Source organism: Amblyraja radiata, chromosome 32 (assembly GCF_010909765.2).
Source record: "Amblyraja radiata isolate CabotCenter1 chromosome 32, sAmbRad1.1.pri, whole genome shotgun sequence".
Taxonomy (NCBI): Eukaryota; Metazoa; Chordata; class Chondrichthyes; order Rajiformes; family Rajidae; genus Amblyraja; species Amblyraja radiata.
In genome coordinates this window covers 12619081-12645426 of record NC_045987.1, presented here as the reverse complement: position 1 = coordinate 12645426, position 26346 = coordinate 12619081, and the positions used below count along the sequence as shown (strand labels likewise).

The following is a 26346-nucleotide window of genomic DNA, read 5'->3' as shown; positions in this document are numbered from 1 at the left end:
GGTTTTACTCGTGGACATTGGAGAATGGAGAATAGGAAAAGATAAATCAGCCATGATTGAATGACAGAGTAGATTTAATGGGCCGAATGGCCTAATTCTGCACCTAGAACTTATGAACATTATTAAACCCATGTTCTTTAGTCTTTGACATTTCCACCCTAGGGAAAAGGTTCTGACTGTCTGCCCTGTCTATGCCTCTCATCATTTTATATACTATCAGACTACTCCTGAGCCTCCAACGCTGAAGAGAAAACCATCGAAGTTTGTCTGATTTGATTTGATTTAATTTATTGTCATTGTCTTCAATGAAGAGACAACAAAATTATTTTTCCTTTACAGTCATACCAAAAAATAACAACAACAAAAAATCTCTTCTGCACCCTCTCCAAAGCTTCCACATCTTTCATGTAACTGGGCAGCCAGCTGTTCCAGAGCTCACAACATGGGAATGTAGAGCAAAGCACTCTGCTTAATCAATATCTAAAATCCTTGTTCTGAGTGGAAGATCCAATTAAGAAAAATAAAATTTAGATACCTTACTAAAAGTATTAAAGTCGACGGATATGGTGTCAGTTTTTCCGTTCCGATAGATCACAAACTTTTGGGTAATGGTTGGATGACTTGGTACGGGCCATCGTATGCTTGCTGCAGAGGTCGGCGGATGGCGTCGTATCGGACCAAAACACGTGTGCAACATTGGAGGTCAGCCGGCACGTAGACAATTGCAGGTGTTCGCCGTGTCGGTGTTGGCCTGAGTAGCTGCATAGTTTGCCGTAATCGATCGACATACCTGCTTGGATTGGTTGGTTCAACAAATTCCCCTGGCAGCTTCAGAGTTAATTTATTTAATTTCATTTCAAACCGTAAAATAACAAATTACTGTGCATTGGGTGTGGTGAGCTTTTAAATTGAGGCATAGGGCTTTAAAATATATTTTCCCATCCCATTGTGTTTTGTATTCGTAGCAATATTACCTGAATTTAAATCCCATGCAGTTAGACAAAGGGTAATGTGGGAAGTGGGACAAGGTAAGAATTGATGACTGCAAATGGAATTAGCCCAGTATGCGACAAGGTGGGCCGAATGGCCTGTTTCTGTCCTGTACAACTCTATGGCTCGGTGACCCTATGAAACTGAAATATTATTGTCTGATGTGACTTCCATACCCAAGATGTGACGTTGATGATCTTTTCTATTTGCACCACACTGGATGTGGAGAACACTGACAGGAGAGGGGCATAATCCATACTGATTTTTGCCAAAAGTAAAGGTATGGTTAATGACTGGAGAAAGAAGTAAGGCTCAAAAATGTCAGACTGGTTAAGAGCCGTCTCACTGGAGATGGAGAGTCTGTGAAAGTGGAGTAATGCACCACATACTAAAACTAAATGAATCATATTTAGTAGGATAACACACCAAGGAGGAATATTATCAGAGTTCAGTGGTGGCACATCACAGCACTGTTGTATCACCCTCATCACAGTTTCACGCGCTTGTGCATGAAGAAGGGTCCCGACCCGAAGCATCACCAATCCACGTCCTCCAGAGATGTTGCCTGACCCACTGAGTTGAATTTGTTTCCCATGTGTTTTAATGTTTTTTTCCCCCAAGATAAAAAAAGTGCAGTTTTACATTCACATGTTCCACAGATTTAAAAATAAAATATGTCCTTTCGTAATTAAGCCAGGTTGTTATAAACTTGCTTGCCGAGTTTTCTTGCATTTTGGCTCGGCTGTTATGCAAGACCCTCATAACAGCAGGGTTAAGGACTCTCTGTCGGTGATGAGATGAAAATAATTCTCCTTCTGCAATCCATATTGTCCCAGTATATTTTGGCAGAAATGAATGGCTGTCTCATTAGGCCAGATCCTTCTGCTCTTACACCATGCCATTTCACAATATTTTCTCCAAATAATGTAGTAACCTAGTACTTACATTACTCCACTCAGTAAATACTGTTGCTTACCAAGTCTTGTTATTTTCGTATACGAGCAGCTAAAAGTGTTTGCCTGTGGTTATCTTTTGGAAACCTAATCTTCTATGTCTGTCAAATTGCTATGTCTCCTTATCCTTCCATCGTCTGATTAATTCTTAAATATTGACAAAGTCTTCATTTCAATCTCAATGGCATTCCATAATATCACCACCCCACTCTCCCAAAATATGTCTTAATCCTCACTAGTTGACGTTATATTTCCTTTCTCAAAGTAGTTCACTGAAGGACCTGTGAGATGGCATTGTATATTTCATTTATTCTGTGATGTCTCCTCACGTAAAGTCCTTCAGTCACAGGAAAATTATTGCTTAGAAATTCAGGACACAAAATGCTGAAGTAGCTCAGCGGATCAGGCAGCATCTCTGGGGAAATGTAGAAATGTCAAAATGACAGACCGAAATGTCATCTCTCCATGTTCTCCAGAGATGCTGCCTGACCTGCTAAGTTCCACAAGCACTTTTTGTCCTTGAGCCTCTCTCCGAAGAACACGGGTTGAGAGGCTTTTCATTTTAATTGACCCACTGCGAAATCTCCTCAAGGTATGCCGACTTTGAAGAAGTTCTCCTGTCATTTATCCACGTTCTCCAGAGATGCTGCCTGATCTGCTGAGTTACTCCAGCACTTTGAGTCATTTTGTGTACTAATCAGACTCTGTAGTTCTTAGTTTATCTGCTTAGAATTTACCCTGGTTGGTAGTGTTAAATACTTTACAGTGGCAATTCAGTATTTTGTACTCTGCCTCCAACACTTATTCCACAGAGCAGAGTGCAAGATGCTGGTACCAGTGTAGAACATGTTTTATATTCTGGTTAAAAATTAGTTTCTAGGCAACTTTGATTTTTTAAATTTTGGCCCACCTTTCCAGTAATTAAAATCTTTATCAAATCACTTTCTGCTATCAGTGAAAATAGCAACAATTACTAAAATCCTCAATTCCACGTGAAACATCATATTCATGTTCATGTCCGAGGAGCAGAATTTGGACATTCAGCTCATCGGGCCTACTCCGCCATTCAATCATGGCTGATCTATCTTTCCCTCTCAACCCCATTCTCCTGCCTTCTCCCACTAACCCCTGACACCTTTACGAATCACGAATCTGCCAATCTCCACCATAAAAATATCCATTGACTTCGCATCCACAGCCGTCTGTGGCAATGAATTCCACAGATTCACCACCCTCTGACTAAAGAAATTCGTCCTCATCTCCTTTCTGAAAGTACGTCCTTTTATTCTATGGCTATGACCTCTGCTCCTAGACTCTCCGACTATTGGAAAAATCCTCTCTACATCCATTCCACATCCATTCTATCCAGACCTTTCACAAATTGGTAAATTTCAATGAAGCCACCCCCTCATCCTTCTAAACTCCAGCGAGTACAGGCCCTATTCTTTTTCATAACATCACAGTGACTCTATGTTCAACCCAACTCTTTGCCTCAGTGTTCTCTTCATTGCAGGTAAATCAAACGGCTTTGAACATTTTGATTTATTAAAATGTTACAAGATTTAAATCTTATAAATTCACACGATTGAGAACATGAAGCGAGAGATGGAAATTCTGCACACATGCAAACTGGAAGAGTCAAGGCCCAGCTAACATGTGACCTTGATCTCCATTCATGTAATCTTGCACCTCATTTCCGTACTGTCATAGCTACTGCCTCAGATCTGTAGACTATATTCTTTGTCCCATTTCCTTGCAGTACTTTTCTTTTCCTGCCCTTTTCTGATCAGCATGATTGTCAGAATGACCTGGATCTGAACTCTAAATTTCTGTGACGATATTTATTAATTCCATGAACTTAGGGTGGCACGGTGGTGTAGCAGTAGAGTTGCTGCCTTGCAGCGCCAGATTCTCGAGTCGATCCCGCACACTGGTGCTGTCTGTACGGAGTTTGTACGTTCTCCCAGTGACCTGCGTGGGTTTTCTCCGAGATCTTCGGTTTCCTCCCAAACTCCAGAGACATACCAGTTTGTAGGTTAATTGGCTTGGTATAAGTGCAAATTGTCCCGTGTGTGTGTGTGTGTGTGCGTGTGTGTGAGAGATAGTGTAAATGTGCATGGATCTCTGGTCGATGCGGACTCGGTGGTCCGAACGGCCTGTTTACGCGCTGTATTTCTAAACTAAACTTACTTGGAAACCCTTGGAAAGTATCCTAAAGTTAAGTGATCGGCAGTGGGAGCGGGACATGGTGACCTCAGCACAGGGAAGAGGAGGGGTGGCTGCCGCCGGTGTTTACGGTGGTCGTGGGTCGGCGGAGGTGGCCGTGGGAGACCCTATAACGGTGGGGTGAGTGGGCAGACTGAGTGCAGCTTGAGGCAGCTACACAGGGCGACGGTGGAAGGAGCCGATGGCATCGCACTTGGCCAGAATAAATCCAACTACACCAATCCAATGCTGCCAGGATAGAAAATAAATGAGAAAATAGGAAATTGTGCAACATCTTCGTCCAAGATCAGACTTTTCAGAGACTTGGAAGTTGCATGATGGCACTTTACTGTGGTGACGCTCTGTATGCCGTTCCAGAAGAAGATCTATTAGTTTAGTTTTAACCACCGTGTAGTGCCAGCAATGGCTGCCTCGCCAACAGTCTGTCTGTCCTTTCCTTCTTTGTGTTTAAATAGTACGTGTTAAATGTATGTTTTATGTGTTCTTTCACTTGTATTTTACGTGGGGGAGTGGGGGGGGTTGGGGGAAACTTTTTCTAATCTCTTACCTCGACAGAGATGCGATTTTTTTCCGTATCATATCTCCGTCCGCACTGCGGCCTAACATCGAGACCGATTTCGAGAGTCCCACCGCGGGTGTTTGTGGAACTTTAACATCGTGGAGCCCGCGATCCCTTTGGCAGAGATCGACTTCATAGCTCCAACCGTGGGTGCTTGCTGACTTTAGCATCACGGAGCCCGCGGGTCTCTGGTCAGAGACCGACTTCGGGAACACCGAGCCGCGGAGTTTCGATCGCCCCGACGTGGGAAACTTCGACCGCCGGTTGCGGGAGTTTCGACCGCCCCCGACGGATGGTTCAACTGCCCCGACCACAGGAGAAGAAAGAGTAAAAATAAAGTGGACGATGATTGGACCTTTTTTTTTGCCTTCCATCACAGTGTGGAAGGTGGGGAATCTGTTGTGGTGGATGTTTATGTTCACCTTTTATGTAGTTGTGATTCTTGTTGCTTTTGTGTTTCGTATGGCTGTATGGTAATTTGCGTGTCATTGTACCTTAATTGGTACATGTAACAATAAAAGACCTTTGAAAGAGGCCCTTCAGCCCACTTCTAGAGTCCTCACCAACCGTCAATCATGTTCTCTTTAGGTCTATGTTAATCCACTTTCTCATTCATCCCTTACACACTGAAGCCAATTTACAGAGAGGCCAACTAGCCTACCAAGCAGCACGTTGTTAGGATGTTTTGAGGAAACCAGAGCACCCGGAGGAAACCCATATGGTCACAGGGAGAATGTGCACTTGGTCAGGATCGAGCCCAGGTCTCTGGCGCTGAAGCAGCAACTTCACCAGCTGCACCTCTGTCTTACTCACGTACTATGCAGAGCAAGCATTTCACCATATCTCTGTACCAGTGATGATAAATTAATAAATAAACTAATTTTAAGGGAGTGCCCAATTCCATGAGCCCACAGCGAGGTGAAACACCCTGAACTGCTTCTGTCTTTAGGTCCCGTGCAATTACATAATCTGCTGATACTAGCTTTCTACATTTTCTTAGTTTTATGATTTATGTAGTTTAGAAACATTTTTCTTTTACAAATAATTCATTTTTTGAAATTAGATATTGCTGTTTTGAAAGCGTATATTTTTCTTCCAACCCAATGTGCATCAGTATTATACCTCTGCCTTCTCTTCATAGTGAAAAGAGAGAAAAATATATTTCTGTGAGATGTAAGTGTTATTTTTTGGCATTAATTAAAAATAATTAAACAATTTGCCTCTTTGTCAAATTTGAATTTGTGTACCAAGATCCAAATATGACTTTAGATGTTATTTGCTTTGGGCAATGACTTAGCTACACATCAAAATGTAATCTTACCCTGTAAATGTAAAATAGTGACTTATTGCCTGTAGCATGCAACCAATTAATCAACAACTTATCCAGTCTGCTGGATAAGCAAGTATTTCTTCATACAATTTGATTGCAAATTTGTACCAATGGACTTCCATCTTATTCTAAATCCTGGATAAAAGAACTACCAAGTGGGCAGTTCAAAAAAAAAGAAACACCTTGTCAACTAAGTCAAATTTAAATTCTTGTACCAAGATCCAGCGTTGACCATAGATGTAGATTGTGTTGGACAATGGCTTAGCTTCTCATAAAATTTTAATCTTGCTCTATCAAATTTTTCTCTTACTCCCCTTTTCACAGATGCCAATTAACCTACAAACCTGCGTGCCTTTGGGATGTGGGAGGAAACTGCAGTCGCAGGGAGAACACGCAAACTCCACACAGAGAGCGTCTGAAGTCAGGATCAAAACAGAGTCTCTGGAACTGCATGGCAATAATTCTACTAGATGCGCCAATGTTCCTTTTTTTTTTTAAATGAAAGATTATCCACAAAATAATCCTTGAAGACACAAGAAAACAGGAGCAAGACTACACTGCCCCACCATTTGATATGATCATGGCTGATCTCCCCCAGGCCTTAATCATCTTCTGTGCAACTTCCCATCACAGTGAATTCCCTAATCTTTCATATATTAAGTTACCCTTTGTTAAAGACCTCAATCAACCCTTCACAACCTGGGTAGAGATTTCCAGACACTTGGACACAGTTTCTGTGAAGAAGTTCCGACATACCTCTGTTGTAAATCACTGACTCCTTATCGTGTAACTATGCCCTCTTGTTCAAGACGCAGAGACATCTCCACATCTGCCCTTCTTGCCTCTTAGACTTTTCTATGTTTCAATTAGATCAAATCTCATTCTTCTAAATTCCAAAGAATAAAGATCCAGCTTCTTTGGCCATTCTGAAGAGTCACGAGTTCTTCGTTGTCATATGCACAGACAAGGTAACGATGACATTCTTGCATGCTGCAACTCAACAGGCCCGTTAATGCAATAACACACAGATAAATAATAGAATAATAATCAATAGTACAAAAAATGTATAATGGTAAAACGTGGTGACCATAACAGGCAAAAAAAACCTAGTCCGTAGTGCAAACAAATACACGGTCCATAGAGGAGCATAGTTGGTGAAGTTGGTGAATTCAAGAGCTCTCCCGAGTTTAAAAAAAATCAAACTCGTGGAAGCACCTAGAATGTACATAGCGGGTACGTCGGAGCTCAGGTTGTCTCTTAGCAGCTCGTAACACTAACAGCAGGTACTCAGGAAACGCGGTAAGCTCAGGAAGACTCGTGAAGATTTTTCAACATGTTGAAAAATGTCCACGAGAGCCCCGAGTACCTACGAGCGGCTATTACCGTAATTCTCCGAGTTCGAATCAGAGGAAACTCGGGAGAACTCTTGAATTAGCTTGTACAGTGGGACAGCCCTATTAGTGTTGTGTGGCGATAGCTGATGGGAAGAAGCGGTTATTGAAACTTGTGAACGCGTTCTTCAGATTCCTCCCGAAGGTAGCAGCGAGATGAGAGTGTAGTCAGGGTCTGTGGGTCCCCTCAATGGTAAGGAGGTTAGTACCTGTGATGGACTGGGCAGTGTCTACCACTCACTGTAGTCTCCTTCATTAGACTTGCGACAGGGCAACCCTTACTTAGTCATTTGCCAGTAAAGCTATGTCTTAAATAAAGGCATCAAAACTGTACACAATACTCCAGGTGTATCACACTAACAAACTGCAAAATTGTAACAGCACATTGCCATTACTATGTTCCAACCTCTTTGCAATAAAGAATAATATGCCATTTCCTTCCTATCTACAAGATGCACTTGCCTGCTCATGCCTTGATATTCATATGAAAGAACAGATAGATTCTTTGCACTCCATTCACTCACAATCTCTCCCATCAAGGTAATCGTAAGCTTCTTAATTCCTCTCACTGATGTGCATGTTAGATATTAGACCTCATTTGTCAAGTTTTCATCCACTCACTCGTCCTATCCATATCCTTCAGCAGAATCCAAATATCATCCACAAAGCAGCCACAAAGAGACAAAGATACTTTTGTCTCTTCAGCAAACTTGAAAACCTTACAAATGGACACAAAGTGCTGGAGTAATTCAAGATGGACAAAAATGCTGGAGAAGCTCAGCAGGTGAGGCAGCATCTATGGAGCGAAGGAAATAGGCAGCGTTTCAGGTCGAGACCCTTCTTCAGACCGATGTGAGGGTGGGGGGGCGAGAAGAAGAAAGGAAGAGGCAGAGACGGTGGGCTGAGGTAGAGCTGGGAAGGGGAGAAGAAAGCAGGGACTACCTGAAATTGGAGAAGTCAATGTTCATACCACTGGGGTGTAAACTGCCCAAGCAAAATATGGGGTGCTGCTCCTCCAATTTATGGTGGGCCTCACTCTGGCCATGGAGGAGGCCCAGGACAGAAAGATCGGATTCGGAATGGGAGGGGGAGTTGAAGGGCTGAGCCACCGAGAGATCAGGTTGGTTATTGCGAACCGAGCGGAGGTGTTGGGCGAAGCGATCGCCGAGCCTACGCCTGGTCTCACCGATGTAGAGTAGCTGACACCTAGATCAGCGGATGCAATAGATGAGGTTGGAGGAGGTGCAGGTGAACCTCTGGCACCCCTGAAAAGACTGCTTGGGTCCTTGAATGGAGTCAAGGGGGGGAGGTAAAGCGATACGTGTAGCATTTCTTGCGGAAACTGCCAGGAGAGGGGTGGTTTGGGAGGGAAGGGACGAATTGACCAGGGAGTTACAGAGGGAGCGGTCTCTGCAGAAAGCGGACAGGGGAGGAGATAGGACGATGTGGCCAGTGGTGGCAAAAATGTAATTCAAGAGGTCAGGCAGCAAATGTGGAGAACACGTCTCGACCAGAAATGTCACTTATCCATGTTCTCTAGAGACCAGTGAACTCCTTCACTGGGCACCACAGACTTTTCTATTGTATCTTGTCAAATGCCTTGTGGAAATCCAAATACACTTCACCTGCAGGTCCCCGCTATAGATTCTGCTTGTATCAGAGGCTGTCATTCCATTATTTCGGCATTGTGCTTGGCCAGGTCAACCCCAAATTTATCGATCCAGTGTCGCCAGGGCACTGGGCCTTAAAGTGAGAAAATTACAGATTTCCTTGGTGCAAGATCAGACATTTCAGAGACCTGGAATGTGGCGACTCTCTGCATGCTGCTCCGTGAGATGATGTAATGTACTCATGAATTGTGTGATTTGACTGGATAGCATGCAGAACAAACATTTCCCCGTATCGCTGCATGCGTGATAATAAATACACCAAACCAAGTATTTTTCTTGAAATCTATTCTCTATGTTTGGTTATTTTGAACATTGTGTTTGAACTCACTTGTTCTTCTGTCATGGATCCTGAACCGTGTTTGGGCCAATACTCTTTACCCAACAACACTGCCCAGTTTGGCAATCATGACCTCAAATTCAGATCGCCCTCTCCGCTGGTCTTTACAAAGCAAAACACCACATATACAGTAATCTCACCCCTGATTACAAATCATGCTGCAGCTGTACAAACCTTTTTTTACATCCATTACTTTTATGTATCAAGCCTAATCTGAATAAATATGTACATATTTCAAAATCCGAGTATCATGTGACTTTGCCTGTGCCTCAACTTCACCACATGTGCAAACAGCATAATTCTGTGTAAATCAATCAGAATTATACAGAACTTATACAGATAAGATTCAATCTTCATTTTTAGTGACATGACAGGCAAGTTAAAAAAAATATAAACAAGAGCTAAGATAAGCCAATTGCACAATTTCCAAATACCAATGTTCTATTTGAATTTCAATTAGTCAGTAACCCAGTCCTACAATACCAGGGGATTGCCACAGTGAACACAGAATGCTGGAAGTATCTCAGCAGGTCAGGCAGAATCTCTGGAGGACATGGATTGGCAAAGTTTCGGGTAAGGACCCTTCTTCAGACTCAACACAAAGTACTGTGGAGTAACTCAATGGGCCAATCAGCGTCTGTGGAGAACACATACCAACCCAAAACAAAAGGCATAACCAGGCCCTCCAGAGACACTGCCTGAACTGCTGAGTTACTCGAGCATTTTGTTCTGCACAAGTTTCCAGCATCTGCAGTTCCTTGTATCCATATTGCCACGGTGCAACATCAGGGGCTTCTGAAGGAGCTTCAGTCCATTCGTATCAAAAGTCTATCTGGTCAAAAGCATTCAGAAAAGCAAGCAACCAATCTAACTCAGAGTAAGGATCCAATATGTAAATGGAGGTAGAAGAAAGAATATATACTGAATTGGAAATAGATCAATGTTGACTTACTGGTTAAGTTCACTAATTGCCTGTCTTTATGTAGCTAAGATAGGATAGAATCAAGAACTAGAGAACATAGATTTAAAGTGAGGGGGGAAAGATTTAATAGGAACCACAGAGACAACTTTTTCCACACAGGTTGGGTTTATTGAATGAGCTACAAGGGGATGTAGTTGTGGAACAACATCTAAAAGAAAATTAAACAGGTGCATGAATAGGAAAGGTTCAGAAGGAAATGGGCCAAACAAGAGCAAATCAGACCATGGTGCTTCTTGGTCTGCATGGATGAGTTGGGCCAATGGGCCTGCTTCCACTCTGACTCCATAACATGTGATTATTTCACACCTATCAAATTCAATCTGCAAAACATTCAAAAGCCCCTTTTTACGAAATGTTCAATCGGTAAAAATGGCAGACAGACAGAGACAGAGAACTAAATTACAATTAAAACATAAAGTACTTGTGCTATAACTGCAGGATAAACGCTCAACTGAGAAAACAAAGCCCAAAACCAAAGTATTATCTAACTAAATACACCAACTTACACTAAAAGATTCCTTATGCAGAAAAAAATAGCTACCTACATATTTTTTTTTTTTAACTAATCCTGTAGATGCAAGTATTTCATTGGTGTTTCGTTCCGTTAGGCCCATGACACCTTTGGACGGCTCAACAGTTGGTTCTAGCATCCCAATACTTGCTCTCACCACCTATGCTACCAGTATCTGCTAAACAAAGGAAGCTGCAGCCTTCTTTGCATTCAATCGAACAAATGCTAAACACCTGCGTCCTATCTTCCACTAATCCTAGCCCATCATTAAGCTTGTAACACCACAAATATCACCCTTGCATAAGACTGGGATACACTTGCGCAGGCTAGAATTGCAAAGAAATACACACACTGTATGTGATGCATTTCCTTTCTGCCCCCAACTGACACTATTTCTTCTCTACCAAATCCACCCACTGCCTTGCTCTGCTGCCTCCGACATTTGATTTGATTTGATTTGATTTTACTCAGGGAAGGGGAATCAAGAATCAGAGGGCCGAGATTTATTGTTAGAGGGGAAAGGTTTAACATGGACCTGATGGGCGACTTTCTCACAGATTGGTGAGTACAAGAAGAGACAATAGGACTGATGATCAGAAGTCTTGAAGGAGGAGAGGCAGAGATAGAGAAAATAGTTGATGGAAGGCACTCCCATCATAGTAAAGAAGTAGAAATTGGGAATATATGTAAAAGAGGGGCGGCGCGGTGGTGCAGCGGTAGAGTTGCTGCCTTACAGTGCCAGCGAGCCGGGATCGATCCTGACTACAGTTGCTGTCTGTACAGAGTTTGCACGTTCTCCCCGTGACCGTGTAGGTTTTCTCAAGTTTGCTCCAGTTTCCTTCCACATTCCAAAGATGTACGGGTTTGTAGGTGAATTGGCGTTGGTAAAATTTGTAAATTGTCCCTGGTGTGTAGGGTAGTGCTAGTGTACAGGGATCGCGGGTCGGTGCGGACTCGATGGGCCGAAGGACCTGCTTCCACGCTGCATCTCTAAAACTAAAACTAAAGTGAAAGAAAATGAATGCCTATTGTTCACCAGATTCTATGTGGAGAGCGACTAGGTATTCTATGTGGAGAGCGACTAGGTCACGAGGCGGGAACGGGAGAATGCAAGGCTATATTACACTGGCTTTGTTTGTTTTCTTCCTGGCCGCTGGTTTAGGATTATTGAATAAGACACACAGCGCCAGAGGAACTCGACGGGCCAGGCGGCATCTGTGGAGAGAACGGGCAGAAGTTTTGTCGTGAATCCATGCTGCCCAACCCTCTGAGTTCCTCCAACACTCAATATTCCAGCTTCTGCTGTCCCTTGAGTCGCTAGTTTTGGATTAATACTGACAAAGGAGTGGTCGCCTTGTGTCAAATTCGATAGAATTTTTGGAGTTGGGGGACCCAAGGATATTAATTAATAAAAACATGAAAACAAATATTAAAAAATTGAATATTTTCTTTAGCTCATTTCCAACATTGATGTTTTTAAGTATTTGCCATTGGCGTTGAGAAACTAAATGGGATTGTATTACACAGTTTTATTCAGTATGATTGGGATTATTTTCACTTCCTCTTCTAACTTTGTCCTTTCCAGTAAGTGATGCTGACTCAGTAAAACCTTGTTGCACAATCCTGGAATGTCCAGTTGCAATGCAGAAGAACAGTAGGAATCACAGAGGGGGAGGGGGCAGAGGTAGGGGGGGGGGGGGGGGGGGGGGGGGGGGGGGGGGGGGGTGAACTGGGGGGGGGGGGGGGAAACAACCCCCGTCAGGGAGAGGAGGAGAACTTCTTTCAAAGTTATTGCGCTTTGAGGAGAGTTTGAAGCAGTATGATGAAGGTACAAGGGACTGCAGATCATGGAATCAGTACCCGGAAGCGAAACCCATGCAGTCACAGTGAAAATGTGCAAACTCCACACAGTCAGCACCCGAGATCAGGATTGAACAGCGTTCTCTGGAGCTGTGTCCACTTGCTGAGCCAGTAGATAGGCTGGGTTTGTTTTCCCTGGAGCGGGGAAGTGTGAGCGGGGACTGATTGATGTATACAAAATTATGATTGGCGTAGAAAGGGTGGTTAATGTGGAGCTTCTACCTATAATGTAAACAACTAAATCTGGAGCACTAAAGTTTTAACAAGTAGTAAGAGTGTTGGGGGTGGATCTGCAGAGATTCTGTTTCACTGTGAGGAGGGTCTGTAGCTCCTTGTACCTTAGCACCTCCAGTCCAAATCAATGCACACTTGAATTGCCAAGGAACAGTACGCTGCAGTGCTAGTCAATGGGATTAGGGTAGATGAGTGCAAAGACGTGGTGGGCTGAAGGGCCTTTCCCTGTGATTTAGGTTAGACTAGACTATGATTTAATTCCTCTCAATTCCCTAGTACTGATTGAGTCTGAAGAAGGGTCCTGCCCAGGACCGGATTTACGTATAAGCTTCACAAGCTTAAGCTTAGGGCCTTGATATCTAGGGGGGCCTCGGCAGGGCCGGTTTACATATAGGCTTCATAGGCTGATTGGGAGGGGCCTTACATAGGGGATTGTGAGGGGCCTCACAAGTGGAATAGCCTAGGGCCTCTCTACATCTAAATCCGGCCCTGGTCCTGACCCGAAACGTCGTCTGTCCATTCCTTCCACAGATACCGTCCGACCGGCTGAGTTCCTCCAGTACTTTGTGTTTTGCTTTAGATTCTCACTTCTGCAGTTCCTTGTGTCTCCCTAGTACTGATATTTGGCTAACTGGTCCCCATTTTCTTTCTTCCTTTAGTTTTCTCTATGAGGGTTACATTCGCTCCCTCTCCCTGGTAGGCCTGCAGTGCTCCGGGATACAGTGAACACCCAGACCGGTGGGGACCAGATGGGAAGGGAAGTCTTTGTGTTCATGCCAGACCTGTCGCAATTGTGGGAATTCACAAATCTTCCTCACCGGGTGGGTAGTACAGAGGATATGTCTTGGCATGACACAGCAGGCAGGCAGGCGGGCAGAGACAGGCTCATTGCTTGCTCATTCACTCTTTGTCATGTACGTACATGTTGTAATGCAAGAAACCCAGGGAATTCCAAGAGCAGAAGACATGCGTTAGTTTTGTGCTTCAGGACAGCAGTGAAAACATCTTGTTTAAGAAGGAACTGCAGATGCTGGAAAATCGAAGGTACACAAAAAAATGCTGGAGAAACTCAGCGGGTGCAGCAGCATCTATGGAGTGAAGGAAATAGGCAACTTTTCGGGCCGAAACCCAGAAGGGTTTCGGCCCGAAACGTTGCCTATTTCCTTCACTCCATAGATGCTGCTGCACCCGCTGAGTTTCTCCAGCATTTTTTTGTGTACCTAGTGAAAACATTTTACCTGTCCTTAAAATGGAACCATCTGTGGCCACACCCATGAATTGAGCAAACAACAAAGTCCTGGAGGAACTCAGTGGGCCAAGCTGCATTTGAAGAAGGTCCCTGAAACGTCCCCTGTCCATTTCCTCCACAGATGCTGCCTGACCCACTGAGTTCCTCCAGCACTTTATGTTTTTCTCAAGACTCTGGCATCTGCGGTTCCTTGTGTCTCCATAACTATGATGACCTGACTCCATGTCTGTCTAACGATAACCTCTCCCTTATTTCGCCATGCATGTCTTGCACACGCTCTCCCTCTCACCAGCTCCCTGTCTCTCTGCTGGTTCAGGCTCACAATGTGATTTTGACCTAGGTTGCTTCCATTGTTGATCTTGATCAGTACGGATGTCAGAGGTTATGGGGAAAAGGCAGGAGAATGGGGTTAGGAGCGAGTGATTGATCAGCCATGATCGAATGGCGGAGTAGACTCGATGGGCCGAATGCCCTAATTCTGCTCCTATTACTTATGATCTTAAGCTGCTCGCGGATGGATAAAGCAAAAGGCTATTTATTCTACTGATGTTGTCTGTGAATGAAACATAATTCCACCCCTTTCTCCACCTCCCATCCAAACCACCCAAGCCATTGCTGTCCACACAGGTCTGATGCTGTCCTACAGTTAATGCTGATACATGGGACTCTCTGTGTGGTGTTTTGTAAGAGGATCCATTGTACCCATATTTAGTACAATTTGAATGCAGAGCAAGCTTTTCACTGTATCACTGCACAGGTGACAATTATAATCTAACCTAAGCCAAAATTGTCTGTGGGAATGTTTGTGTCCATCTAGCAGAGTCGACCACTTACTCAATACAGCAGGATCGGCAGTATGGGGCTCTGTGCAGTCACTGGAATGAGATTGGGTCAGGTGTTAAACAGTGTTAGATTTATCGATTTGTCAATGTTATTCCCCTCGAGCAGAGGGAATTTGCGTAATATGATGTAATTACTCTCGGAATTCTGTGGCAACCTGCTAGTTTCGTAAATAACTAGTATGTAAAAAACCGTCTGCCTTCGAGAACAAGTACTGACACAACTTACTTCCTGCTTGCAAAATCTATTTTCCCCCTGGGTCAGTTGGTGAGCAAGTGGAAAAAAACACAAGGACTCACTCCCTGTTCCATGAACACTGTCTTCTGGATGTGATGTTTAAACATAAAGTGCTGGAAGAACTTAGTAGGTCAGGCAGCATCTGCGGAGGCAAATTTAGTTTAGTTTAGAAACACAGCTGAGGATGGAAACATGCCCTTTGGCCCACCACCATTCCCTGTACACGAGTACTATCCCATACCAGGGTCAATTTATTATTATTTTTACTGAAGCCAATTAACCTACAACCCTATACGTCCTTGTAGTGTGGGGGGAAACCGGAGCACCAGGGAAAACCCACTTGGTCATGGGGAGAACGCACAAACTCCGTACAGACACCACACATAGTCAGGATCGAACCCGGGTCTCCAGCACTGTAAGGCAGCAACTCTACTGCTGCATATTCTGAAAGCCAATCCACAGAATTATTGACATGGAAATATTTTGGGTTATGTCTGATCAGTCTGAATCAAGGTCCCAACCTGAAACGTCACCTGTCCATTTCCTCCACAGATGCTGCCTGACCCACTGAGTTCCTCCAGCACTTTATGTTTTGCTCAAGACTCTGACATCTGCGGTTCCTTGTGTCTCCATAACTATGATGACCTGACTCCATGTCTGTCTAACTATAAGCTCCCTCTGTTACCTCACCATGCATGTCTTTCACACACTCTCCCTCTCACCAGCTCCCTGTCTCCCTGCTGGTTCAGGCTCACATTGTGATTTTGACCTAGGTTGCTTTCATTGTTGATCTTGATCAGTACGGGTGTCAGAAGGCAGGAGAATGGGTTTAGGAAGGAATGATTGATCAGCCACGATCGAATGGCGGAGTAGACTTGATGGGCAGAATGGCCTAATTCTGCTCCTATTACTTATGATCTTAAGCTGCTCGCGGCTGGATAAAGCAAAAGGCTATTTATTCTACTGATGTTGTCTGTGAATGAAACATAATCTCACCTCCCATCCAAACCACCCAAGCCATTGATGTCCACACAAGGCTGATGCTGTCCTAGAGTTAATGCTAGTACATGGAACTCTCTGTGTGGTGTTTTGGAGAGGATCCATTGTACCCATATTTAGTACAATATGAATGCAGAAGAAGCTTTTCACTGTATCACTGTACAGGTGACAATTATAATCTAACCTAAGCCAAAATTGTCTGTGGGAATGTTTGTGTCCATCCAGCAAAGTCGACCGCTTACTCAATGCAGCAGGATCGGTAGTATGGGGCTGTGTGCAGTCACTGAAAATTAGATTGGTTCAGGTGCTAAACAGTGTTAGATTTATCGAATTGTCAAAGTTATTCCCTTCGAGGAGAGGGAATTTGCGTAATAAGCTGCAATTACTTTCGTAATTCTGTGGCAACCTGCTAGTTTCGTAAATAACGAAGTAAAAACCTGCTGCGCCACCATGCACTGTAGCAGCAACTCTACTGCTGAGCCACCATGCACTGTAGCAGCAACTCTACTGCTGAGCCACCATGCACTGTAGCAGCAACTCTACTGCTGCGCCACTATGCACTGTAGCAGCAACTCTACTGCTGAGCCACCATGCACTGTAGCAGCAACTCTACTGCTGAGCCACCATGCACTGTAGCAGCAACTCTGCTGCTGCGCCACCATGCCGCATATTCTGAAAGCCAATCCACAGAATTATTGACATGGAAACAACATTTTGGGTTATGTCTGATCAGTCTGAATAAGGTCCCAACTCGAAACGTCGTCTGTCCATTCCCACCACAGATGCTGTCTGTCCCACTGAGTTCTTTCATAACTTTTGCTCAAAATTCCAACATTTGCAGTTCCTCGTACCCCTCTGATATCCAATCAGGGTTGCTTATGCTCTTACACATTGTTGAAAGCGTTGTATAGAAGAATAGAGGCTTCTCCCCCCCCATAAAAACAGAAAATACTGGAGGTTTCACAGGGCCATCTATGGAGAGAAACAGAGTCAACAGGTGATGTTCCACGGCCCAGTTTAGTGATACAGTTCCACAGGCATCCAGATTCCCCAAACAGTTACAATTGCAGCACACGATGCAAAAACAGATCCAACTAACCTCTCAGTTCTTGGATTGCCAGCATTCTAGAGCCATACAGCACGGAAAACAGGATCTTTGGCCCAACGCGTCCATGCCGACCAAGATGCTAAGCTAGTCCAATTTGACTGTGTTTGTCCCATATACCTCGAGACCCTTCCTATTGACACATCCATGTGGAGAGCATGTTTCCACTAGTGGGAGAGTCTAGGACTAGAGGTCATAGTCTCAGAATTAAATGAACGTTCTTTTAGGAAGGAGATGGGGAGAAATGTCTTTAGTCAGAGGGTGGTGAATCTGTGGAATTCTTGGCCACAGAAGGCTGTGGAGGCTAAGTCAGTGGATATTTTTAAGGCAGAGATAGATAGATTCTTGATTAGTACAGGTGTCAAGAGATTATGGGGAGAAGGCAGGAGAATGGGGTTAAGAGGGAGAGATAGATCAGCCATGATTGAATGGCGGAGGAGACTTGATGGGCCGAATGGCCTAATTCTACTCCTATCCCTTAAGACCTGTCCAAATGTCTTTTAAATGTTGTTATAGTACCTGCCTCAACTATTTACCCTGGCAGTTTGTTCTACATACCCATCACCCTCTTGTGAGTGAAAAGGTTTCCCCTCAGGTTCCTTTCAAATCTTTCCCCTCTCACCTTTAACCTAGGCCCTCTAGTTCTTCATTCATTTACTCTGGGAAACTTAATCAAAAATGCTTGTTTCTTAATACGAATTAATATAATTGGCTGAAAATTAAACCAATGACCAAGCCTTTGTTAGAGGGCAAAGGGACAGAATATTGTAATCGCTTCAGTCTGAAATCAGTTTAATTTTAACTGCAACTTGAGCACAGTTTTCACTCACAGTGCTGTCAGTAGTGGTGGAGCTGCTGCCTCATGGAGCCAAAGACCCTGGTTCCATCCTGAACCCGGGAGCTGTCGGTGCAGAGTTTGCACGTTCTCCCTGTGGCTGCGTGGGTCCCCCCCCCCCCCATCCCAAGGCCATTGTTGGTGTTTGTAGGTGAATTGGTCTCTACCGAGTGTGCAGGGAGCGGATGAGAAAGTGGGATATGAATAGCTGATCGATGGTCAGCGTGGACTCAGTGGGCCAAGTAGCCTGATTCCAAGTTGTATCTCTAAACTAAACGAAGGACGGGTATAAAATGCTGGAGTAACTCCACAGGTCAGGCAGCATCCCTGGAGTACATGGATAGGTGACATTTTGGGTCGGGACCCTTCTTCAGACTAAAGTAAGTCTGGTCCTCAATTGATGGGGACCGTTATGTCTGAAGTTTCAAGGAATTGGAAGAGTTCTATTGCCACTCGCAGCCTAATCCTCACTGCCCTTGCACCAAGCATCCTTCAGTAAAATTTCTCTTTGTCGCAAACAAATGCCCCTGTCCCACTTAGGAAACCTAAACGGAAACCTCTGGAGACTTTGCGCCCCACCCAAGGTTTCCGTGCGGTTCCCGGAGGTTGCAGGTAGTGGAAGCAGGTAGGGAGACTGACAAAAACCTCCGGGAACCTCATGGAAACCTTGGGTGGGGCGCAAAGTCTCCAGAGGTTTACGTTCAGGTTTTCTAAGTGGGACAGGGGCATTACATTGCTGCAGATAGGATGCAGCTTTGCCAAGATTTAAACAAATGTTAGACCCGTCTGTGAAATCATTGCAGAGAAATTTAATTCCACACAACACTGAGGTCAGTTCAGTTTTATTAAATGTACATTCAGTCACCTCCTCCAATCCACCCATCAGTTGAGGCTCCAATAAATACTGGTACAAGTTTAGGTTTGCAACAGCATTAGAAAAACAATATTGCTGATTTGGTTGTCGACAGAGACAGCTACGATATATGAAGTATCTACAGTTTGGCTATAACATTTATGAATCATCGTTGCTTTGGATACACATGTGATATTGGTGAGCGGACAAACACATTGATGAGCTAGTGTGAAATCCTTAACAATTGTCACAAGAACACTGGCTGGGAATTGAATGCAAACATCAAAGAAAGTTTGTATTAAAAAAAGAGCAGTGCGTTCATTTATCAATAGCATACAGCACGTCATTGGAAAACGAACATTCTGCATTTTACTTTGATCAGAACCTAAGAATCCTTCCCTCCCACTAGACTCCTTCACCAGCTTGTTCATTAAAACACTGCACAAGGAATGGACAGAAATGCAGCCACTTTAAGAGTAAACAGAGAAAGAAGGCGACACAACAGATTTAGCTCTTCTGCATAAAAGATCATGCAGCCTGCAACGTTCTGTGGGACTGTCATTAAGGCTGTTGGGTACTGTTTCCTGAAATTGATTCTGACTACACACTATCACAGGTCATGATATACTGCCACTGGAAGTCATAACAGCTACCCCCAGAATTTCACAAGCAGGTTACTGATACAAGTTGTTGTTATAAAGTCGGCATTGTTGATTAATTGTTGAAATGTGCATTAACTTTGACTTTAACAGACAGGATTGGTTCTGAGGAGTACAGGTTTGGGAAGACAGATAGGGGCGTCAGCTGTGGTACACTGACTGTAAGTGTGGTCTTCACCGAAGGTGGGCAGAGCTATCTGTTGTTAAAGTTGAAAGGATTTGTATTTTAACTGGGAAGTGCTTTGCTCGCAATAAAACTTCACATAAAAGTCACAAAGGACAGGAAAGGGTTGGGAGCCAAGGCAGGTTGGTGGCAACAAGAGATCTTACTGAATGGTGGGACAGGTTGGAGGGGCTGAGTGGCCAACTTGTGTTCCTATGTCAACTTGGAATTGTCTGGCTGGGCTTGGGCTTTTGGGACAGTCTCCTCACATTTTCACAAATCATAGACTTTTGGATTATCTGGGCATAAAACCAATTCTTAACCAGCGAAAACCCACCGGCTTGTTACGGGGAAATTTCTCGCATCTGCAGGAGAAGGTGGGGTTGTAGGGAGAGGAGAGACAAGTGGAAGTGTCGCTTTAAGTTAGAGGATAAGACTTCTAGATGAAATATACACTGAAATAAAAAGAAACGGAAATAGAAAAGTGACAAGGCACACTGTGCCCAAATGGTGAACATTATTTGTGTTAAATATTCCAATCAAAATTATTCTAGGCATTTGAGTACATTTTGTTGGGTTAATTTCAGGGCTACTGGGGCCAGTAATTCTTCCTCTCCATGTGTCTAATGTGGTTGTTGTGTGGAGTACTCTGGTTCTGAAATTCAGTTCACTGACCTTACCTTTGGCCAGCGAGTACATCACACACGCACGTCATTAACGTCACAAACTTATTACAAGTGGCAGAGGTTGAATCTTTACCCCACAAGAGGTTAGCACAGAAAAGCCTACACTAGCAGCTGGAGATCGATCCACGGTTCGTAAGACAGCTATCTCGTGCAACATTTTTCTGTTCTGGTGAAGGAGAGATCGGTTTAACATTCTCCGCTAGTTCGCACTCACTTACAGCTGCAAACCTGGCTTGACAATCACGGCTTCCGAATGTGCCAAAAATATTATTGATTACAGAAAATCCCCCAACGTGACCTCAATCCCACGGCAGACAGTCGGCGAGGACACGTGATGGTCAGCGGTGATAATATTTTCTGTGGTCAATAATTCTTGACAGATCATTTTCAGCATCGGAAAAATACCCGTGACATATCTGAACTCATCTCTCTTCTGTCTCAGTGTAGGATCTTGACGTGCAGAGCAATGAGGTGCGAGGTCTGATCGGAGAGGGCTCATGGCGATGTCGGGTGCTGCTCAGTCCCGCTGCGTTCAACAGATTGTGTTCCACGGCCCAGTGTCGCTGATGCAGTTTCATTGCTAACCCAGTGGCCTCAGTTGTTGACAGTGACAGGACACAATGCAGAAATGGGGCCCAACAACATCTCGGGTGAAAAGTCTAGGCATGTCAATTTGACCAAAAACACTTTTTTTTTTTTTCTCTTTGTAACACCGTCCATGAATCTTAAACCGGGGGAATCAAGGCTTTAGGAAGGAGCGAGGGGAGAGGAGGGCAATTGCTGAAACACTTTAGTCTTCAAGTCACTTTAATGCGTCGAGGGCAGTCGCGACCTGAGCGAAGACTTCATCCACTGTGCCCTCTGCGTTTATCTATCGCGTTGGTGGGGAAGAAAAATAGTCAGCGACCCAGGAATTTGAGAAATCCCTCTCAATTTACAGTAAACAAAATCCCACGATAGTGAAAAATACCCTACCCAGCCGCCCTCCCTTATCTTTGAGGATATCTGCACCTTTCTGAAGTTCCCGTAGACTTTATACGTGACACACTTTAACATCGATCTCAAAAGGTCATTCATTGACACTTGTAAACACATGTAAAGAGGCCCTTTGTCCTAACTCTTCCGTGCCACATTTCAGCTAGTTCCATTTGCCTGCGTTTGATCCATATCCCGCTAAATCGTTCCTATCCAAGGGTCTTTTAAATGCTGTTAGTGTACCTGCCTCACCCACCTGCTCTGACACCTCGTCCTGTACACCAACCAGCCTATGAGTGTAAATATTGTCCCAGTTGGGCATGCTCCTATGTTCTATGTGTAAACCCACATGCAAGGGGAAAATGGAGTTGAATTGAATTGAATTAAATTATGTCTTGCATTAATAGAACAGTTATGTGTATTCATCAAATACTTTTCCCATCTATCCTTCGAGATCTTTATCATTAGCTCATGTTCCCAATCTTCTCTTAGTGCTTCTGTTGAGGGTGATTCTCTATATAATATATTATTATAAAAGTATGATATTAATTTTTGTGAATCAGCCTTAATATTCATTGAAATTTGAAATCTATGTGTATATTTCTTCATAAAGTCACATACCTGTATATATTTAAAATATTGATTATCCTTCAATTTAAATTTAAATTTTAATTGTTGAAATGATAACAGTTTACCCAATTCATACATATCCCCTACTTTCCTAATCCCCAGTCTATCCCATTGTTGATATGTGTTGTCGATGAGAGATGGTTTGAATGCTGGGTTGTTCAATAGTGGGGTTAGTACTGATAAATTATTTAATTTCAAGGATACTTTTATTTGTTTCCAAATTCTTATTATATTGTGAATAATTGGGTTCTTCTTATATATTATACTATTCAATTTTATCGGTGAGAGCAGGATCGTTCCTATATCGTGCGGATAGCACTCCTCTTTCTCCATTCTTAACCACTCCAACTGCTGAGTGGAACTATCCAGCCAGTACATTATGTTCTTAATATGCACTGCCCAGTAGTAATACATAAAGTTAGGTCATGCTAAATCTTTCCTATCCAAGGGTCTTTTAAATGCTGTTAGTGTACCTGCCTCACCCACCTCCTCTGACACCTCGTCCTGTACACCAACCAGCCTATGAGTGTAAATATTGTCCCAGTTGGGCATGCTCCTATGTTCTATGTGTAAACCCACATGCAAGGGGAAAATGGAGCACCCGGAGGAAATACACATGATCGTAGGAAGAAAATTCAAACTCCACACAGAGAGCGTTCCAGGTCAGCATGGAACTGGGGTCCCTGGAGCTGTACGGCAAAGGCTCTACCAGTTTGCCCGGTTTGCTAAGCCATAACTAGGTGGAGCTGGGAAATGCTACCTTCAGTGAACAGTCCTCAGGCTACTATGGGAGCAACATTGCTGCCGTTGGGGGCCTCACCTTCCTGACGATCTTTCTGTGTTGGTAGAAGTTGATGACGGGCTCGGTGGCTTTGTAATACGTCTCCAGGCGCTTGGTGATGGTCTCCTCGTTGTCGTCAGCGCGCCCGCTGGTCTTGCTGCGTTCCAGGAGCCGTTTGACCATCGTCTCCTTCCCAGCGTCAATGTACAAGAGCAGAGTAGGTGGTGCAATCTACAGAGTGCGGGAAGCAGGCAACTGATCAACTGCAGCACTTGGTCAAAGTATGTCTCCAAATTCTCATTCTTCCACATCGTTGTTTGTTCTGACTCTTGTTCGAGGGGCGAATTGCCACCCCCATCCTATGCCTCTGTAAGCCACCTACACACCCCAGTCACCCTGCTCCCTTACCCTCCTTCCTAAACTCATCTCCTGAATCCCATAATTCCCTTTCATGCCCCTCCTTTCATAGAAACATAGAAATTAGGTGCAGGAGTAGGCCATTCGGCCCTTCGAGCCTGCACCGCCATTCAATATGATCATGGCTCATCATCCAACTCAGTATCCTGTACCTGCCTTCTCTCCATACCCCCTGATCCCTTTAGCCACAAGGGCCACATCTAACTCCCTCTTAAATATAGCCAATGAACTGGCCTCAACTACCTTCTGTGGCAGAGAGTTCCAGAGATTCACCACTCTCTGTGTGAAAAATGTTTTTCTCATCTCGGTCCTAAAGGATTTCCCCCTTATCCTTAAACTGTGACCCCTTGTCCTGGACTTCCCCAACATCGGGAACAATCTTCCTGCATCTAGCCTGTCCAACCCCTTTCACCCCATCCCCTTTACCCAATTCCTTTCCTCCAGCTTTACATTTCACTCCTCCTCTTCTCTCCTCATCCCTCCTCCCTTTGTCACTTAATCCACCCATCTGCCCATTAAACCCCAGTCAACTGGACCCACCTATCGCTTGCCAGGCTTTGTCCTGCCCCCCACCCACCTCTCTCCCAGCTTTCTCCCCGCTACTCCATCAGTCTGAAGAAGGGTCCCAAACCGAATAGTCACCTGTCCATTTCCCTCCACAGATGCAGCCCGACCCGCTGGATACACCACACTTTACGTTACGTTCAAGATCGTCTCGCGCTTTGATTTTTGCTCCAGATGACAGCACCTGCAGTCTTTCCTCTCTGTCACCCTCATCTGATTTTCACTGCATTTCTTTGCCACCAGAGGGAGATATGGAGGCAACGAGGAGCAGGAACTCTGGCTGATGTACTTGCCCATCCCTGGTTAATGCCGAGTTATTTAAGCACATTGAATTCTGCTTATTATCCGGCGAAGCAGAAACGCTTGTTGAACATACAGGAAGGTACTTGTAATCAAGTGCGTACTGTGTCAGCACTATCTGAACACTAAATAGACCCGGTCTTGACCCTGTTATTATTAAGGGACATTATATCCCATTCTAACAGCGCAAGTGAAATAATGATTGCATCTAGATTTAAGAGCCGTTAGTGACTTTTGGTACCACACCATTATGCGGTCACTTATGCTGTTTTTACACGCCATTTATTGGAAATAATTCCCTTTCATCTTTTGCCAAAAAACCCATTGAGATTAATTTCAATTCAGTGGATACTCCTCAATGAATGCATCGGGGGAATAATGGAACGTCATTTGTTGTTGAACAACGCACATAACTGTGCATTTACTGGCCCACACCAAGGGACTCTCGTTCCAAGGACGATGTTACCTGGCAATAATAAATGAATATTTTGTGAGGACTGGAGCCAGGTAATAGTAGAGGAAGGGAATGAGGAAATGTAAAATGTTTACAGCACAGTAAAAAGCCCTTCTTCTCACTGGCTTTGAATAAAGACTACTTTAACTCAACTATATTTCCCTGCTCTTTGCCCAGGGATTTGCAAATTGTGTTTTCTTGTGGCAATTCCCCTTTGAAAGCAAAAAAACCCCAAAGTGCTGGAGGAACTCAGTGTGTCAAGCAGCATCTGTGGAGGAATTGGATAGGCGATGTTTTACATCAGGGTCCTTATTCAGACTGTTTGTAGTGGCGGGGAGTGGAGGGAGAAAGCTGGAAAACGGAGGTGGGGGTGGGACAAGGCCAGGCAAGTGATGGGTGGATACAGGTGAGGGGGAGGAGCAAGTGACAATGGCGTGAGGTAACAGGATGGATGGAGTATGGGACAAAGGTCTGAGGTAAAAGGTGACTAAAGACTGCCAGATATGGAGAGAAGATGAGTGGTTTAGAGCCAGGGAGAGAGACGTGGGTGCAAGAGGACAGGGATGGGTGGGGTGGGGGGGACGAGGGGTTAAATAGTGGAAAAAATGGATGGGCACCAGGAAGGGGCGGGGGGGACGACAGGAAAGAGATGGGAGGAGGTCGAGTCAAGGTGTTACTTAAAATTGGAGATTTCAATGTTCCCATCCATGTTCTCTAGAGATGCTGCCTAACTCGCTGAGTTAATCCAGAACTTTGTGTCTTTTGGTAGACACAAAATGCTGGAGTAACTCAGTGGGTGAGGCAGCATCTCTGGAGAGAAGGAATGGGCGACGTTTCGGGTCGAGACCCTTCGTCAGACTGATGTCAGGGGAGGGGGCTGGAGTAACTCAGTGGGTGAGGCAGTATCTCTGGAGAGAAGGAATGGGCGACGTTTCGGGTCGAGACCCTTCTTCAGACTGAAGGTAGACAAAAATGCTGGAGAAACTCAGCGGGTGAGACGGGTGACGTTTCGGGTCGAGACCCTTCTTCAGAATGATGTGGGGGTGGGGGAGGGGGCAGGAAGAAGAAAGGAAGAGGCGGAGACAGTAGGCTGTGGGAGAGCTGGGAAGGGGAGGAGAAGGAGGGAGAAAGCAAGGACTACCTGAAATTGGAGAAGTCAATGTTCATACCGCTGGGGTGTAAACTGCCCAAGCGAAATATGAGGTGCTGCTCCTCCAATGTGCGGTGGGACTCACTCTGGCCCATTCCTTCTCTCCAGAGTCCAGAGATGCTGCCTGTCTCACTGAGTTACTCCAGCTTTTTGTGTCTATCTTCGGATTAGACCAGCATCTACACTTCCTCCCTACACAAACAGACTGGGACGATTTGTGCTGGAGGAACTCAGCGGGTCATTGGTGGAGGGACTGGCAGCATCGGTGAAGGGACTGGACAGGAGACGTTTCAGGTCGGGACTTCAATCCGAGCCACAGTATACCTTGGGCGGGCACGGGTGGAATATTTGGAGCCTGCCCAGTGATCGAGTGAAGGCCGTGGTCTTCACAGAGTCCAGCCCACCA

General features: G+C 44.6%; 1 protein-coding gene and 1 long non-coding RNA gene across 6 annotated transcripts in view; one reads left to right on the top strand and one right to left on the bottom strand.

Annotated features, from left to right (window-relative positions):
* Positions 1–19134: 19134 nt before the first annotated feature.
* ak1 (adenylate kinase 1) overlaps positions 19135–26346 on the bottom strand; it is a 107242-nt gene continuing 100030 nt past the window's right edge. For 3 of the 5 annotated variants that reach the window (XM_033048908.1, XM_033048911.1, XM_033048912.1), the window contains 2 exons: positions 23095–23286; positions 21357–21540 (listed from right to left, as the gene is read on the bottom strand). In XM_033048908.1, the coding sequence (XP_032904799.1) occupies positions 21472–21540; positions 23095–23286 (261 nt within the window). In that variant the 3' untranslated portion in view covers positions 21357–21471. Of the gene's footprint in view, positions 21541–23094; positions 23287–26346 lie in introns of all 5 variants that reach the window. The other 2 variants (XM_033048909.1, XM_033048910.1) reach the window with 1 other exon arrangement.
* LOC116990851 lies at positions 23236–24911 on the top strand. Its single transcript, XR_004416639.1, has 2 exons — positions 23236–23336; positions 24135–24911. It is a non-coding gene; the product is annotated as an uncharacterized LOC116990851 (long non-coding RNA).